Source organism: Sceloporus occidentalis, unplaced genomic scaffold, assembly GCF_023333645.1.
Source record: "Sceloporus occidentalis isolate IW3139 unplaced genomic scaffold, rSceOcc1.0.p SCAF_1, whole genome shotgun sequence".
In the NCBI taxonomy this organism is placed as follows: domain Eukaryota; kingdom Metazoa; phylum Chordata; class Lepidosauria; order Squamata; family Phrynosomatidae; genus Sceloporus; species Sceloporus occidentalis.
The window spans coordinates 189,843,633-189,858,419 of NW_028316981.1; the positions used below are offsets into that span (position 1 = coordinate 189,843,633).

Here is a 14,787-nt window from a genome sequence, read left to right on the forward strand (position 1 = left end):
AACTGGGAGCTGTAGTTCCTGCATCAGAGGACCCTGCAACTTTGGGCTTGAGCCTCTTCCTTAGATCATCACTAAACCCCTAATAACATAAGCCCATTCTTCTTTGTCCTGCTCAACATGGAGGACATTTGGAAATTCCTCCTGGATGCAAAGCAGAAGTGTTGTCCCAACCATCAAGGAGGACCTTTTGGCATGGCCAAGTGGAGGACCTTCAAGAAAAAGGGAGGACATTGCAAAATAAAAGCTGAAGAAAATGTAAATGTAAAATGCTTCTTGGTGATGCTCCAAATGGAGGACCTTTTGGCATTCCTCCTGGAGAGAAGGTTGAAATGGAGGACACATCCTGGGAAAGGAGGACGTATCTGGCTCCCCCCCCTTCCAGACAGTGAGAGGGGGAGGGAAGGAAGGCAGGATGGAGGGAAGGAGGGAAGGAGGAGGAGTTGAGGGAGGAGGAGGAGAGGCTCGCCATTCCAGCTTGCCTTCTTTCTTTGCCTCCCAGAGAGAGAGAAAGAAAGAAAGAAAGAGAGAGAGGAGAAAGATCCCCAAGATGGTGAGCCTTTTTTTTGGGGGGGGCTCCAAGTCAGGGCCTGGGGGGCTGAGGGGGCTACAGGGCTTCCCACCCAACCCCTGCCCCCCAGAAGTTCCCAAGCCATGGATGCTCCATTGACTTCTTTCTTTCTTTCTTTCTCTTTTGCAGAAGATCAGAGAGAGTCTCCTCGCCTTCGTCTTCCTGGCTGGTATGGTCTCAGGGCTCCAGATGGAGGTAGGAGAAGCAGGGATTGATGATGATGATGATGCGGGAGGGAAGGGGGCGTCCTCCTTTTTACAGACACGTCCTACATTCCAGCCCCATGCCAAGGAGGACCCCCCCGCCAAAGATCCTCCCTTTGAAGCACCACTCAGAAGCATGGGTTTACATTTCTACTAGTGTTTGCAGCTTGTACTTGGAAATGTCCTCCTTTCTTTCTGGAATGTCCTGCATTTCGAAGTGCTTTGTCTTCCTCCTTTTCCAGGACCTGGCCTTACAGTCCAGCCTCCTGTCCAGGAGGAATGGCACAAGGTCCTCTATTTGAAGCAGGGACTAAGAAGCCTGGATTTTCATTTATAAGTGTGTCGAGCTTCTTGTTTGGGAATGTCCTACATTTGTCTTCAGAGTCCTACATTTGTCTCGGCCCTCCTTGGCGGTTAGGAGGACATCTGCTCATCCTGGCCCGGTGTGAGCAGACATGTCCTCCTTTTTCCAGGGTCTGCCCTACATTCCAGCCTTCTGTCCAGGAGGAATTCCTTTTTTAAAAATAATAATAATCATATTTTATTGACTTTTTTCATAATTAAAACATATTAAAAATACAATAGGATTTCAGGAGGAATATCAGGAGGAATCTCAAAGTGTCCTCTATTTGGAGGATCCCTAAGAAGCAGGCATTTACACTCCTGGGAGTGTTTTGAGCTTTTGTTTGGCCATGTTTCTATTTTCTTCTTCTATGTCCTACATTTCTGTGGTACCTAGTCCTCCTCTTGGGCGGTTAGGAGAACATCTGGTCACTCTGAGTCATGGTGACCAGAGATGTCCTCCTTTTCCAGGACATGGCCTACATTTCAACCTTTGGTCCAGGAGGAATTCCAAAATGCCCTCCAGCTGGAGCATCACCAAGAAGCAGGAGTTTATATTTATATTTCTATATGTGTTTTGAACTTTCATTTGATAACTTCTGTTGTTCTTGGAGGCCCTCCATTTGATGGTGCTTTGTCCTCCTTTGTGGTTAGGACAACCTCTGGTGGCCAGAGGTCCTCCTTTTCCAGGATCTGCCCAACATTTTAGCCTTCACTTCCAGCAGGAATTCCAAAATGTCCTCCCTTTAAAGCAGGACTAAGAAGCAGGAATTTATATTTGTAGTTTTGGGCTTTTCTTTAGGAATGGCCTACAATTTTAGTTTTTCTTTGGGAATGTCCTACCATTTTCTTGAAGGTGTTCTGAGCTTTTCTTTGGCAATGTCTCACAGTTTCCTGGAAGGCCCTCCATTTGGTGGTGCCTTAACCTCTTTTGTGGTGAGGAGGATGTCTGGTCATCCTAGGAAGGGGCTGGGAAGGAAAGAGAAGGGGGCATCCAAAGCTCTGAACCTTGTTGCAGAGAAAAGGCCTCTTGGCCCTTCCATCACTTCAGGAAACAAAAGAGGGAAGGAGGCAGTGAGGAGAAGGATGAGTGAAGGGCTTATAGCAAGAAATGTTTGAGGTCACCTTCCCCACCCTGCTATTATATGTTAGCATCCACAAAAACCTTCTTTAGAAAGAAACTTGCCCATGAGAAACCTTCCTGGAAAGTTTCCACAATCCCAAAAGTGTATTAAGGATTTGAAATATTTAAGAATTCAAGATTTGGAAGGAGGCCACACTCCTTTTGCTGAAGAAGTCGGAAGATTTGAGGGCCTGAGAGAGAGAACTGAGGTCTGGAAGGCCTCCTTAGAAAAGCCTTCCTGCTCCTTGGCATCTGCTTGCTTTTGGAAGCCATTCCTGAGCAATGGCTCCTTCTTTGTAGAGTTTTTTTTTTTTTTTTTTTTTTTTTTTTTTTTTTTTTTTTTTTTTTTTTGCTGTTCGTGGACACTAGGATATAACTCCTGAAGGCAAAGTCCTTTTAAAAAAGAAATCAGAAATGACGGAATTCAGAATGAATTCCCAGAGTCGCCGCTTCCCTGAAAGTGTGAGGTCATAGACAAAGTATTTGATAATTATGGCTGAAAAAATGTGGTAATGATTGAAAGAAAATAAACTCAAGCTGCATTGGGCAAAAGGACAAAACAGGCATTTTGAAGATCAGAGGTCCCTGGTGGGTTCTGTCCTGCCCTCGGCCTTCAGCACATTTCTTCCCCCTCCTTTTTATATTAGCAACAGATGGTAACTCCACTCCAGAGTATTGTCATTTATTTAGTTCTGAGTAAAAAAAACACTGTACGAATAAAAGGGAGGGGGAAAGTGTGTGTGTGTGTGTGTGTGTGTGTGTGTGTGTGTGTGTGTTGCCTCTGCCGTAGCTCCAAGATCATGAAATCTCTTATTAATATTAATATTATTATTATTATCCAAACTTTCTCCCAATATAGGGACTCAAGGTGGCTAACAAAATCTAAAACAGTACAAGACAAAGTATAAAAATGTAGATACAAAGTTTAAGAAAACAAACAATTTTAGAAAGCTGAAAACTTTACACATTAACATTTAAAATATATTAAAAACTCTATACAGGCCTTACAGAGACACTCGAAACTTGAAACACAGCCGCTTGAAATGTGAAACTTGGTGCCCACGTTAAAGGGGCGCATGCGCACACAGTGGTGTGCCACTCAGCTTTAGACACCTTTTGTACTAGATCAGTTTTAGTTTAAATGTACGTCTCTAGCCTGCAGTGACATCTTCAGTCACTAGATGACAGACCTCCCTAAGCAGTGACGAGGAAGCTGTAGTCAGACCTGGGTATTAATTTCTTGTTCATTGGCCAAATGAGCCAAACCCTGAGCAGGAAAATCAATATATCATTGTGCATTACTGTTGTTTCTAAATCCTTGGGCCTTAAATTCTTCATAAAGTTGAAAGAGAAGGAGAAAAAGATGGTTCTGGTGCCTGATTAGGATGTGATAAACAAAGAGTGGCCCATGGATTGCATGTGGCCCTTGGGAACCCTCAGTGCGGCTCTTAAAGCCCCCTCAGTAGCCCCCAAAGTCCCAGACCCCCAAAAATTGGGCATGATTTTCATTGGCTATCCCCCCCCCCCAAAGCTACCCAGCCAACTGAACATGTGAGTTTGTTTCTCCATATGAACCCACAGCTTTTCCCAAACTCCTGAAACAAAAACATCAGACAAAATGGCATCCAAACATGACCAAAAGCATCTGAGGAAGTAGACTGAAGGCTGTGTAAGCTCATGCTGCCAACTTCTTTCTTTCAGTTAGTCTCAAAGGTGCTACAAGATCTCTCTACATGTTGTACCATTTTGTGTGTCCTGAAATGTGCATGTTTGATATGACAGATGGGGTGCGGGACGGACCCCTTTGTAATGTGAAGTCAAAGGCTTTCATGGCCAGCATCCATAGCTTTTTGTGGGTTTTTTGGGCTATGTGGTCATGTTCTAGAAGAGTTTCTTCCTGACGTTTTGCCAGCATCTGTGGCTGGCATCTGTGGAAGATGCCAGCCACAGACACTGGCGAAACATCAGGAATAAACTCTTCTAGAACATGGCCACATAGCCCAAAAAAAACCACAAAAAACTATGGACTCCTTTGCAGTTGGCCATCTCTGCACCTAAAGAGAGAATGATCAGCATAAAAGAATAGAGGGAGGGAGAGGAAAGGCGGGGAGGGAAATAGTAATATGGGTGACTTGAGTAAGGGAAGCGCCCATAAAGAGGGGGAAAGTGCAATGGGGAAAATGCACTAGTATGGGGAGGAGGAAGGCTGTCCAGACAGGGGGAGCTATGGAAGAGAAAGGGCTCCATGGCACGAGGGGCGAGGAAAAGAGCAATGTGGGGAAATCTGGGGGGTTTTCCAACCTGTACAATGGTGAGTTCACCTATGAGTAAAAAAATAAAATTGACATAATGTTTTACATAATTGCTAGTAGAAAAAGTCTCTCCGATACCCTTTCACAACAATTAATAGATAGAATTTCCAATACTTACTCTAGGGCTGCATCTGCACTGCAGAAATAGTGCAGTTTGGCACCACTTTTAACTGCCATGGCTCAATGCTATGGAATTCTGGGAATCGTAGTTTGCTGTGGCTCCAGAGCTCTCTGACAGAGAAGGTGAAATGTCCCACAGAACTACCAAATCCCAGAATTCTATAGCATTGAGCCATGGCAATTTAAAGTGGTGTCAAACTAGATTACCTTAGCAGTGTGGATGGAGCCTAGGAGAAACAATGCAACATTAATACAGTCAGCCCACCTTATCCACGGATTTTTTTAATCCATGGATTCAAGCATCCACAGCTTGAAAATATTCAGAAAAAGCATAAATTCCAAATAGCAAACCTTGATTTTCGATTTTATATAAGAGACACCATTTTGTTATGCCATTCGGTTGAATGGGACTTGAGCATCCACAAATTTTTGTTATCCATGGGGGTTCCTGGAACCAAACCCCAGTGGATAACAAGGGCCCACTCTATTGTAACTCAGAGTTTTATTTTTGAAAACCTACATTACTGTGCAGCTTAAAAGGAATTGTATGGGGCCAAGTCTTTGCAAAGGTAAAGAGGAAAGAGGAGGATTCCACTCTTGCCCTCTTTGGGAGAGACAAATGAGTCCTTTCCCTTCTCTCCTGCATTGTCTGAAAAACCATGGGAGAATATTCCTAGGTTTGTCCCACTGCTGGTCTTGCAAATCGTTTTTGCAGGCTTCACATGCTCACTTTGGCTTTCTGGCATCCCAAGAATGGTTGCCAGACTGCAAACTGGTCTGGTTCATTTCATGGTTGTCTAGATAAAGAAATTTCACCAAGGGATTCAGAAGCCACATATCTCTTACTGTGGCAGTAGGCCCACAGCTGATCTCCTGGACCAACACATAGGATTGCTTTGTATCAGTGTTCTCAGTGGCAAGTGGCCAGAATTGAAGTGAGAGTTGCCTTCACACTTTCCAAGCTGAAACCAGAGAAACCCAGGTTCAAATCCCCACATAGCCATGTCACTCCTTGTGTGGGCCCAGGCATCTTATATCTAACTTATGTCAGAGGCAGGGCAACCAGAGGCCCTCCTTTTCCAGGACATGTCCTTCATTTCAACCTTCTGTCCAGGAGGAATTCCAAAACGTTCTCCATTTTGAATCTGGCAAAGAAGCATGAATTTATATTTATATGGGACACCATTTTACTGTTCCATTACATTTTATTTTGCAATGTCTTCCATTTTTCTTGAACGTCCAATGTTTTGTGGTGCGTTCTCCTCCTTTGTGGTGAGGACATCTGGTCATCCTGGTCATGGGACTGTTGTAAAGAGAAGGTGGGGTGGTAATGAAGTATATACACAGAAGGTCCTTAGAGAAAAGGTTGGATGTGTACCTAACAGGCAACACAAATATATATTGCAGATACTTCATTTGCTTGTGACACATATACACGCACATGCTGATAGTAAATGTTTCTTAAGCCTCTTGGATCCCACCACTCAGGGCACTGATCACTTTTTCACAGTGCATAACGCAACCTCACAAATTCCTGAAGACATAAATTGGCAACTACACAAGGGCAACACCCTGTGTTAGCTGACGGACATTCCTCGCTGGATAAACTTGTGCAGATTGAAATCTGTGTTGCGTGTAGAAAACGCACAGATGATGTGAACCTCTGCTTGGGGGGCAGATGTTGGGTCTCCTCTTTCCAGGAAGGCAGCTCCCCAAATCAGAGTCTAGCAGTCCAGTGTTGTTGCCAGAAGTAAAGCCAGCTAGAAGTAAAGTTGTGGAATTCCTTGTCTTTCAACTCCAACCCACTGGTTTGTGTTCTAGTCTCTGATGCAGCAGCAAAAAAGAAGCCCACTCCCTCTTCTACATGACATCCCTTCAGATATTTAAAGAGGGCTGCCATGTCACATGATCACATCTCACATGTATCAGCACAAAAATTCACCAGTGATACCATTATGAGACCAATCAAAATGCACAATATACATGCTGCAAGCTTTCAAAGCTCCACTAGCTTCTTCAAGAAACCAGTGGAGCTTCAAAAGCTTACATCATGTATATTGTGCATTTTGTTTGGCTCAAAAATATCACTGTTTGAATGTTATTGGATTTGCTATATGGCCAACACGGCTACCACTGGATGTTTATGTATCAGCACTGGCAGCATGAATCCTAAGTATCCATTTCTAGCAAGTACAATCAGCACTGGGAGGAACTTTCAAGGGGCAGAATATATAGTTGTCCCTCCTTATCCACAGGTTTTTTATCCACAGATTCAACCATCCACTGATATATATATTCCAAAATATATATTTTGGATTGATTTTGCCATTTGATATAAGGGACACCATTTTACTGTTCCATTACATTGAATGGAACTTGAGCATTCATGGATTTGGTATCACAGAGGTCCTGGAATCAAACCCCAGCGGATATCAAGGGCCACTGTACGTGGATTTGGGACCAATTTGGATAGCTCTGACAATTGTCAAGGAAGAAATCAGCATTCATGTGCAATTCGTGACTGAACCAATTGTCCACAGTGATGATAATTTGCAACCCCATTTGCCCATACTCATGTAACTATCAGCGAGCGGTATGCTGGCATGGGCACCCCACTTGCACCTGCCTGGTTGTTCCCACTAGTTAGTCTTACATTAAGAAAAAAATATTCATTTTGAGTAAGTGAGACTGGGTCCTCAAATGCATTTTACTAATTTTACAGATAAATTATTCCATTTGCATCCCCCTTATCCCAAAGCCTTCCAATCTCTAGATAAGGGGTGGGCAACTAGAGTGGGGGGCAGATTAGCCTTTCAGGAGACTTTGGGGAGCCACACTCCCACCACAGCTGTCTTTGCGGTGCGGAGTGTGGTGGAGTCTCCTTCTTTGGAGGTCTTTAAACAGAGGCTGGATGGCCATCTGCCTGGAATTCTTTGATTGAGAGTTCCTGCTTGGCAGAAAGGGGTTGGACTGGATGGCCCTTGTCTTTGAACTCTCTGATTCTATTAAATCAAAACTTTTTAACCCTCAAATGCCTTCTAGAGATCATGGAGGTCTTCCTGGCTCCCTAGAGGGCATTTGAAGGCAAACAGATATTTCTGAATTTTTTTTGCAAATGTCCATTTTGACACCGGGGAGCTCCAAATGGTTGAAACAATAAGACTGAAAAGCCAAAAAAAGGAAAAGCTAATATAAATAATCTTTATCTATTGCTGTTGAAAAGTAATAAACAATGTGTATAACAAAAGTACTCAAAACCAATACAGACAGAAGATGCACAATGAAAAAGAGCAAGAATGGCAATCAAAATAATATAAAACATCACATAGATCAAACAATCTAAACTACATGGGAGCAGGGGACAACAAAATATAATGCAAAAGGGGTAAAAAAGCTAATGGGGAGGGGGGAATCCCAAATGAAAGCTAGCCTTATGAAGGCTCTGCAGCTGATGAAGAGAATGCATACAATTGAAGGCCATTTCCATCTCAGCAGCTCACCATGAACCCTCCAATGACCAACGTTCTAAATCTTGTCCATATTCCAATACAAATGTGGTGGACATACACTCCACACTCTCTAGAAATCATTTTTAGACATTTCAGAGCAAAAACATTTTACATTTGGCCCACACTTGCCCTAGATCAGTGGTTCCCAACCTGTGGGTCGGGACCCCTTTCAGGGTTCCAGAAAACACATATTTGCATGTAGCAATGAAAATAATTGTATGGTTGGGGGTCGCCACATGAGGAACTGTATTAAAGAGTCGCGGCATTAGGAAGGTTGAGAACCACTGCCCTAGATGGTGTTTTTTGTGAAAGGGAGAGGGACCGTGGCACCAGTAGGGTTGGCGTCACACAGTGTGGGAGCTCAATGGTGTGACACACACACCATTGACCTCCTCCCATGTCACACCATACAGATTTCTTAGTAATGGTTTTTGTACTAATGTTACTCACAAATCATAATTCTGGTACATCACTGAATGTAATGGCAATATCCAGGTGTAGCCATGTTGGCCATATAGCAAATCCAATAACATCTGTATGGTTTAAAACCATACAGAAGAAAAAGGTTGAAGATGTTAGTCATAGGCATGGATTTTGCTGTTTTTGTTCTCAATTCAGATGGTATGGAGGGGTATTACTTGCAGGCTGGCACCTCCTTTTTCTGGCCATGTGGCAACTGGGAGATTCTCAAAATCCAGGAAATTTAACATCCATTTGCAAAACAAAAAGATACTTCCCTTGCAATCCAGTTATATCTCCAACCTTTGTGAGGCGGCTACAGGCCCCTTTGTAAGGCAGAGGACAGTGGACACTGAATTTCTTCTTCGTGGTCTCTGCGAATCATACAAATGGGTTTCACTGCGCCTGCGCAGTGCTGTTCGGAACTTCTAGAATCACTGGGCAAAGTACACTTTGCAACAAAAAGAAACTTTTTGGCGGTAACCCCGCCCACCCACTATAAAGCCCCTGCTTCCCGCTCTTTTACCCAGTTCCTTTTTTCCGCCGCGCTTGCTGCTGTAGAGGAACTTCGCTTGCTATTGCTAGCTCTTTGGACTGAATCACTGGCTCTTTTTTGACTTCGGACTGGTTTTTTGACATTTCTGGCTCTAATCCCCCCGTGTTTTGGTGACCGCGGACCGGCTTGACTCTGGCTTCGTTCCTACCCTCCACTATGCCTCCGGCTCCGTTTAAGAAATGTGATGTCTGTGGCGGTAAGGTGCCCATCCAGGACCCACATTCCTCCTGCCTCCTCTGCCTCGGCAGAGAACATGATGTCAAGGCCTGCGTCCTCTGCAAATCCTTGACCTCCCAGGCGAGGAAAAACCGGGAGTCGCGGCTCACCTCGGCCATTGCCCAGGGAGTGTTGAAGAAGTCTAAGGAGGGAGACCCGCGCCCTTCCTCCGCCCCTACGGCTTCTTCGACGACAGACCGCCGCAGCCCTGCCAGCGTAGCCTCTGCACCTCCTGCCGATGCGACCCGTGGTTCGGCTGAACCCAGTGCCGCCAACGTTGTGGCTCGTGGCCTAACGGTGCCCAGCGCCACCACCAAACCCCCCAAACGCCCCCATAAGACCTTGGGCAAAGGGGAATCTTCTGAGTCTTCGTCCTTGACACGGAAAGACGATACCAGTGACTCAGCACCCGGTACCAGCTCTGCGACACGGCAAGAAAAGACCGCTGCCTCCTCACTCGATACGGGCTCCAAGACCTCTAAGACCCTGACCGACCCATCAGCCCGCCAGAAAGACCCCAAAGTAAGGTCTACCGGGGTTGGGTCTAAGACCTCGGGCTCGAAGTCCACTGGTTCGACAAGGGATGCGGGGCCATCAACTGGACTCACGCTACAGGCCACCCCTTCATCTAAGGAAGACACTTCTCATCACGGCGACCGGGACTCATCTAAGTCCTCCAAGAAGAGGAAGCACCACCGTGAAAAGACCCCTCAGCCTTCACGGGATGATCTCTTCGATCCCGATCCCATCTCAAAGAAACACAGGTCTACTACCGATGACGGCTCCGGTCCCGATCCCGTCCCGAAGAAGACCAAGTCTACCACCAAGGACTCCGGTAAGTTCACAGCACTGAGAGACATTCCTCCGTCAGCCCGCTCGTTGTCGCCTCACCAGCTACCTCCCGAGCCTGTCATCCTCCACCCCATGATAGATGTGACTCCCTCTTCGCCTCAAGTGGACCTGACCACGATACCGTTTATTCACTCCGAGGACGAGGAATCACTCCCTTCCAGCCGGCGTTCCCCCGTGCCCGTCCCGAAGTCTCCACGAGGGGCCCCGCGTGAGGACCCTGATTTTTTCTATGACTCTGACACGGGCAAATATTATATGGCCGTGTCCAGAGAACAGGCTTTCGAGTGTTTTTCGTCGAGGCATTCGACTTCCAGGCCACCTGTTCAAAAGCCACCTACCTCCAAACAGTCGGCTCCCATCCCGTCACACCGCACTCAAGGGCCCACCGAGGAGACCCACACGTCGGACCGCTCCCGCTCTAAGACCTTGCCGGTTGCACGAGACCCCGACCCTGTGGACTCCGAACCCGAAGTGGTGTCGTCCGACGAGGCTTCAGAGGTGAGCCTGTCACCGCCTGATTCTCCACAAGAGATGCACCAACCGGAACCGGCCTCGCCAACAGATGACGTACGCTCATTTAATGAGCACATCATCAAGATGGCCAACGCGCTCGATATTGAGCTGTCCTACGCCGATGACGGTGCCCAAGACCCTGTCGACCGGCGAGTTCAAGGCAGAGTACCAACTCCACCATCGATTCCCCTCCTGCCGTCCCTACAAACAATTCTCAAACGCTCTGGGACTCCCCGACCTCCTTGGCGGGATCGACCCGTAAGGTGGAATCCCTTTATAGGATCCCTCCCTCATGCTGTCCTTGGCTGGCGTCGCACCCAAAGCAAAATTCGGCCATAGTTGAGGGCTCTCAACAGACCTTTACCCAGAAACAGGCCACATCCCCAGCCGATCGTGAGGCCAAGAAGGTAGATGCTCTAGCCAGAAAGGCCTATTCTGCCGCTGCCCTCGCCGCCAAAGCTGCTAATTACAATGCATGTATGGGGGCATATGTTCAGGCATTGATGGAGAGCATCTCCCCCTTGGTACCTGATGTCCCCGACGACGTTCAAAGGAAGCTGGTCGAAATCAGGGACGAGACGCATTCGATAGGCAGCTGGCTTATCACCACAGCTAGGAACGTCACTGACTGTGTGGGCAGGGCGATGTCGGCAGCTATTGCACTTCGTCGCCATGCATGGCTCTGGGGCTCGGATCTTAACCTTAATGCCAGGGCTGCAATCGAGGAGATGCCAATTGATGGATCAGGTCTTTTCCACACTGACACCGATGAGGCTCTCAACAAGAAGTACCGGATGAAGGCAGCGGCCAGAAAGCATGGCATGTCTTCGACCTCGACTCCACCGTTCCGGAAGAGACAGCGTCCATGGCAGAGTCAAGGTCAGTCCCAGAGGCCCTACCATCAGGACCACCCTTTCCAGCAGCAGGGGCCCCAAAGACCGAGATACCCCTCCCAATCCTCCTCCTCCTCAGGCCGACGCAACAACTCGGGTCGGTACCGAAAGAACCGACGCCAGGAACCAGACCAGGCCAAGAAGCGGGCCTGAAGGTCTCCAGCGCACTTCGTCTCTACCACCCTTCCTTCTTCATTTTTAGACATTTTAAAGCCCTTCGGTGACACCTGGGCTACGATTACTTCGGACTCGTGGGTTCTCAGTATTGTCCGTAAGGGCTATGCCCTCGAGTTCCTACACCTCCCTCCAACCGAACTTTTCGTTTCTACCCCACCCTCTGACACCCTTCTCGACGAAGTGCGCACTCTCCTCACCAAAGGGGCGATTTCACCCATCACCTCAGATCAATTCCACAGATGCTTCTTCTCTCGGTACTTCACGGTACCCAAGGCTGATGGAGGCATCAGACCAATTCTAGACTTAAGAAACCTTAACGAATTCCTTGACTACCGTCGTTTCCGCATGGTAACTCTGGCCTCTATCCTTCCTTTGCTCCACCAGGGCTTGTGGTTCGCGACCATCGATCTCAAAGATGCCTACTTCCACATAGGGATCCGGGAGTCCCACAGGCGGTTCCTTTCTTTCGCTGTCGGGACGGAGGCCTACCATTACAACGTCCTCCCCTTTGGCCTAGCCACGGCTCCGAGGGTCTTCACCAAGTGCATGGCACCGGTAGTGGCCTACCTCCACCAGAAGGGCTACATGGTTTTTCCATACTTGGACAACTGGCTCTTCGCTGCAGCCTCACAGGCCCAACTCCAGGAGGCGGTCGGGTTCTCCCTAAGTCTGCTCGAGTCCCTCGGCCTCGTCATCAACAGGGAAAAGTCCCACCTAGACCCGTCCACGCGCATCAGATTCATCGGCGCCATCCTCGACTCCGTGCTTTGCATCACATACCTCCCTCGGGACCGTTTCCAGGCACTGACGGCGGCCATCCAGTCCTGCCTGGCCCACAGAAGGGTGAAAGCCAGGGACGTCCAAGTGGCTCTGGGACACATGGCATCCACGACCTTTGTCACCCCCTTGGCGAGACTTCGCCTTCGTCCCTTACAGGCCTGGTTCCTGTCAGTTTTCGATCCCATGACGGACCGCCCCACCAAATGGCTCACCGTCCCAAGACCGGTCGCTTCTTCTCTTCTCTAGACTCCCGCAACGTTTGCGCAGGCATGTCATTCGTTCCGCCACAGCCTCAACTGACCCTGACGACGGACGCGTCGCTAGAAGGCTGGGGAGCCCACCTGCTCGACCTTGTGATAAGAGACAGATGGTCCCGGACCGAGAGCCACCTCCACATCAATGCCCTAGAGATGCTGGCGGTAGAGAAGGCCCTGCGATCTTTCGAACTGGTTGTGTTGGGCAAGGTGGTTCTGCTCAGGACAGACAACACTACCGTAATGTATTACATAAACAAACAGGGGGGTACCAAATCCGCCACCCTGTTAGACATCACGCTTCGAATCTGGAACTGGTGTGTCCTCAGGGGAATCACCTTGCAGGCAATTCACTTACCTGGAGACGAGAACGAGTTGGTGGACCAACTCAGCAGGTCCGCCACCACTTGCCACGAATGGAGACTACATCCGGAGACGGTCGACGACCTCTTCAAACGATGGGGATATCCCCAGATCGACCTCTTCGCGACCGCCCGCAACACTCACTGTCCCCAGTTCTGCTCCCGGACGCCGGCCGACAATTGCCTCGGGGACGCGTTCGGGCTCATGTGGTCGGGACCGATGCTTTATGCCTTTCCACTGTTCCCGATGATCACCAGGGTGGTCTCCAAGATAAAGTTGGACTGCCCGGAGGCGATCCTCATCACCCCCTGGTGGCCGAGACAACCGTGGTTCCCGGTACTCCTACAGCTTTCCAAGAGACAATTTCTCCGACTCGAGCCTCGCCCCGACCTTCTCACGATCCGGGACGGACGCATACGCCATCCGGATGTCGGCAACCTTCCTCTGGTGGCTTGGAGGCTCCATCCCTGACGTCGCTTCCTGAATCGGTACGGACGGTGATCCTGGCCGCACAGAAACCATCAACTCAGCGGTCCTATGCAGCCAAATGGAACAGATTCCTGCAGTTCCTTACTGAGAAGGATCTTACTCTGGACCAAGTCACGACACCGGTGGTGCTGGAGTTCCTGAGGGCGCTGATGGATGCGGGATTATGCCTCGCATCCATCAAATGGTACCTTTCTGCTATCTGCTCTCATTTCCAATTTGGGGGCAAACCTTCCTTTTTCAGGGACCCGTTCGTGAAGGCCTTCCTCAAAGGCTACACGAACTTACATCCTCCGGTCATGACACCGCCTCCGGCATGGAGCCTGGACTCTGTGCTGGCTGCCTTACAAAATAAACCTTTCGAACCGATGGCCACTACTGACTTAGGACTGTTGACCTGGAAGACGGTCTTCTTGGTGGCCATCACTTCGGCCCGATGTGCGGGCGAACTTTGTGCGCTACAGAGGGACCAGCCTTTCCTTAGGTTTCATAGGGATAAAGTGGTCCTCCGTACCGATATATCCTTCCTAATGTTAGGGTTTGATAACCCCCCCTCTCTCTTGCTGCTCTTCCTTTGGCTGGGTCAGCCCCCCCTCTTCTACTCTTTACTTTCTCTCCCCACCTTCCCCTTTCTGAGTTTTGGCACGATGACAGTGCACCTGCAGAGTCAAGGCCAAGCTGACCCAGACAGGGAGGGAGATAAATCAGTCTTCGGTGATAAGACATAGAGTTTCATCCTCATTAAATGTTAAGAACACACTTTTTTAATTTGGGTTATTGAAAGTTCAGGAGGAGGGTGCCCGAAGTTTAAGCACTGTCTTCTGTATAAAAGGCTGCTCTATACTTTGTCCGGGGACACAGTTTGGTAGAAATGATTCCCCTGTGTTCATTTGCATGCAAAATAAAAAGCCATCTTGGATCATGGACTTAGTTTGTTTGTTTCTCTTGATTGGTACCTTTACATTGGCGACCACGAAGGGACTCTTGAAAACAATTGAAAACAATTGAAACAAGGGCCAAACAGGAGAAAAGGAGACAAGCGGAGGGTTTTCCTCCTGCCC

At 48.2% G+C, this 14,787-nt stretch overlaps 1 protein-coding gene across 1 annotated transcript in view; it reads left to right on the forward strand.

Moving 5' to 3' along the window:
- Positions 1-445: 445 nt before the first annotated feature.
- The window catches only part of LOC149323137 (follistatin-related protein 1-like), a 65,493-nt gene continuing 51,151 nt past the window's right edge, over positions 446-14,787 (forward strand). Inside the window, exons 1-2 of the mRNA XM_089487789.1 lie at positions 446-550; positions 698-763. Of these exons, the coding sequence (XP_089343915.1) occupies positions 548-550; positions 698-763 (69 nt within the window). The 5' untranslated portion in view covers positions 446-547. The remainder of the gene's footprint in view (positions 551-697; positions 764-14,787) is intronic.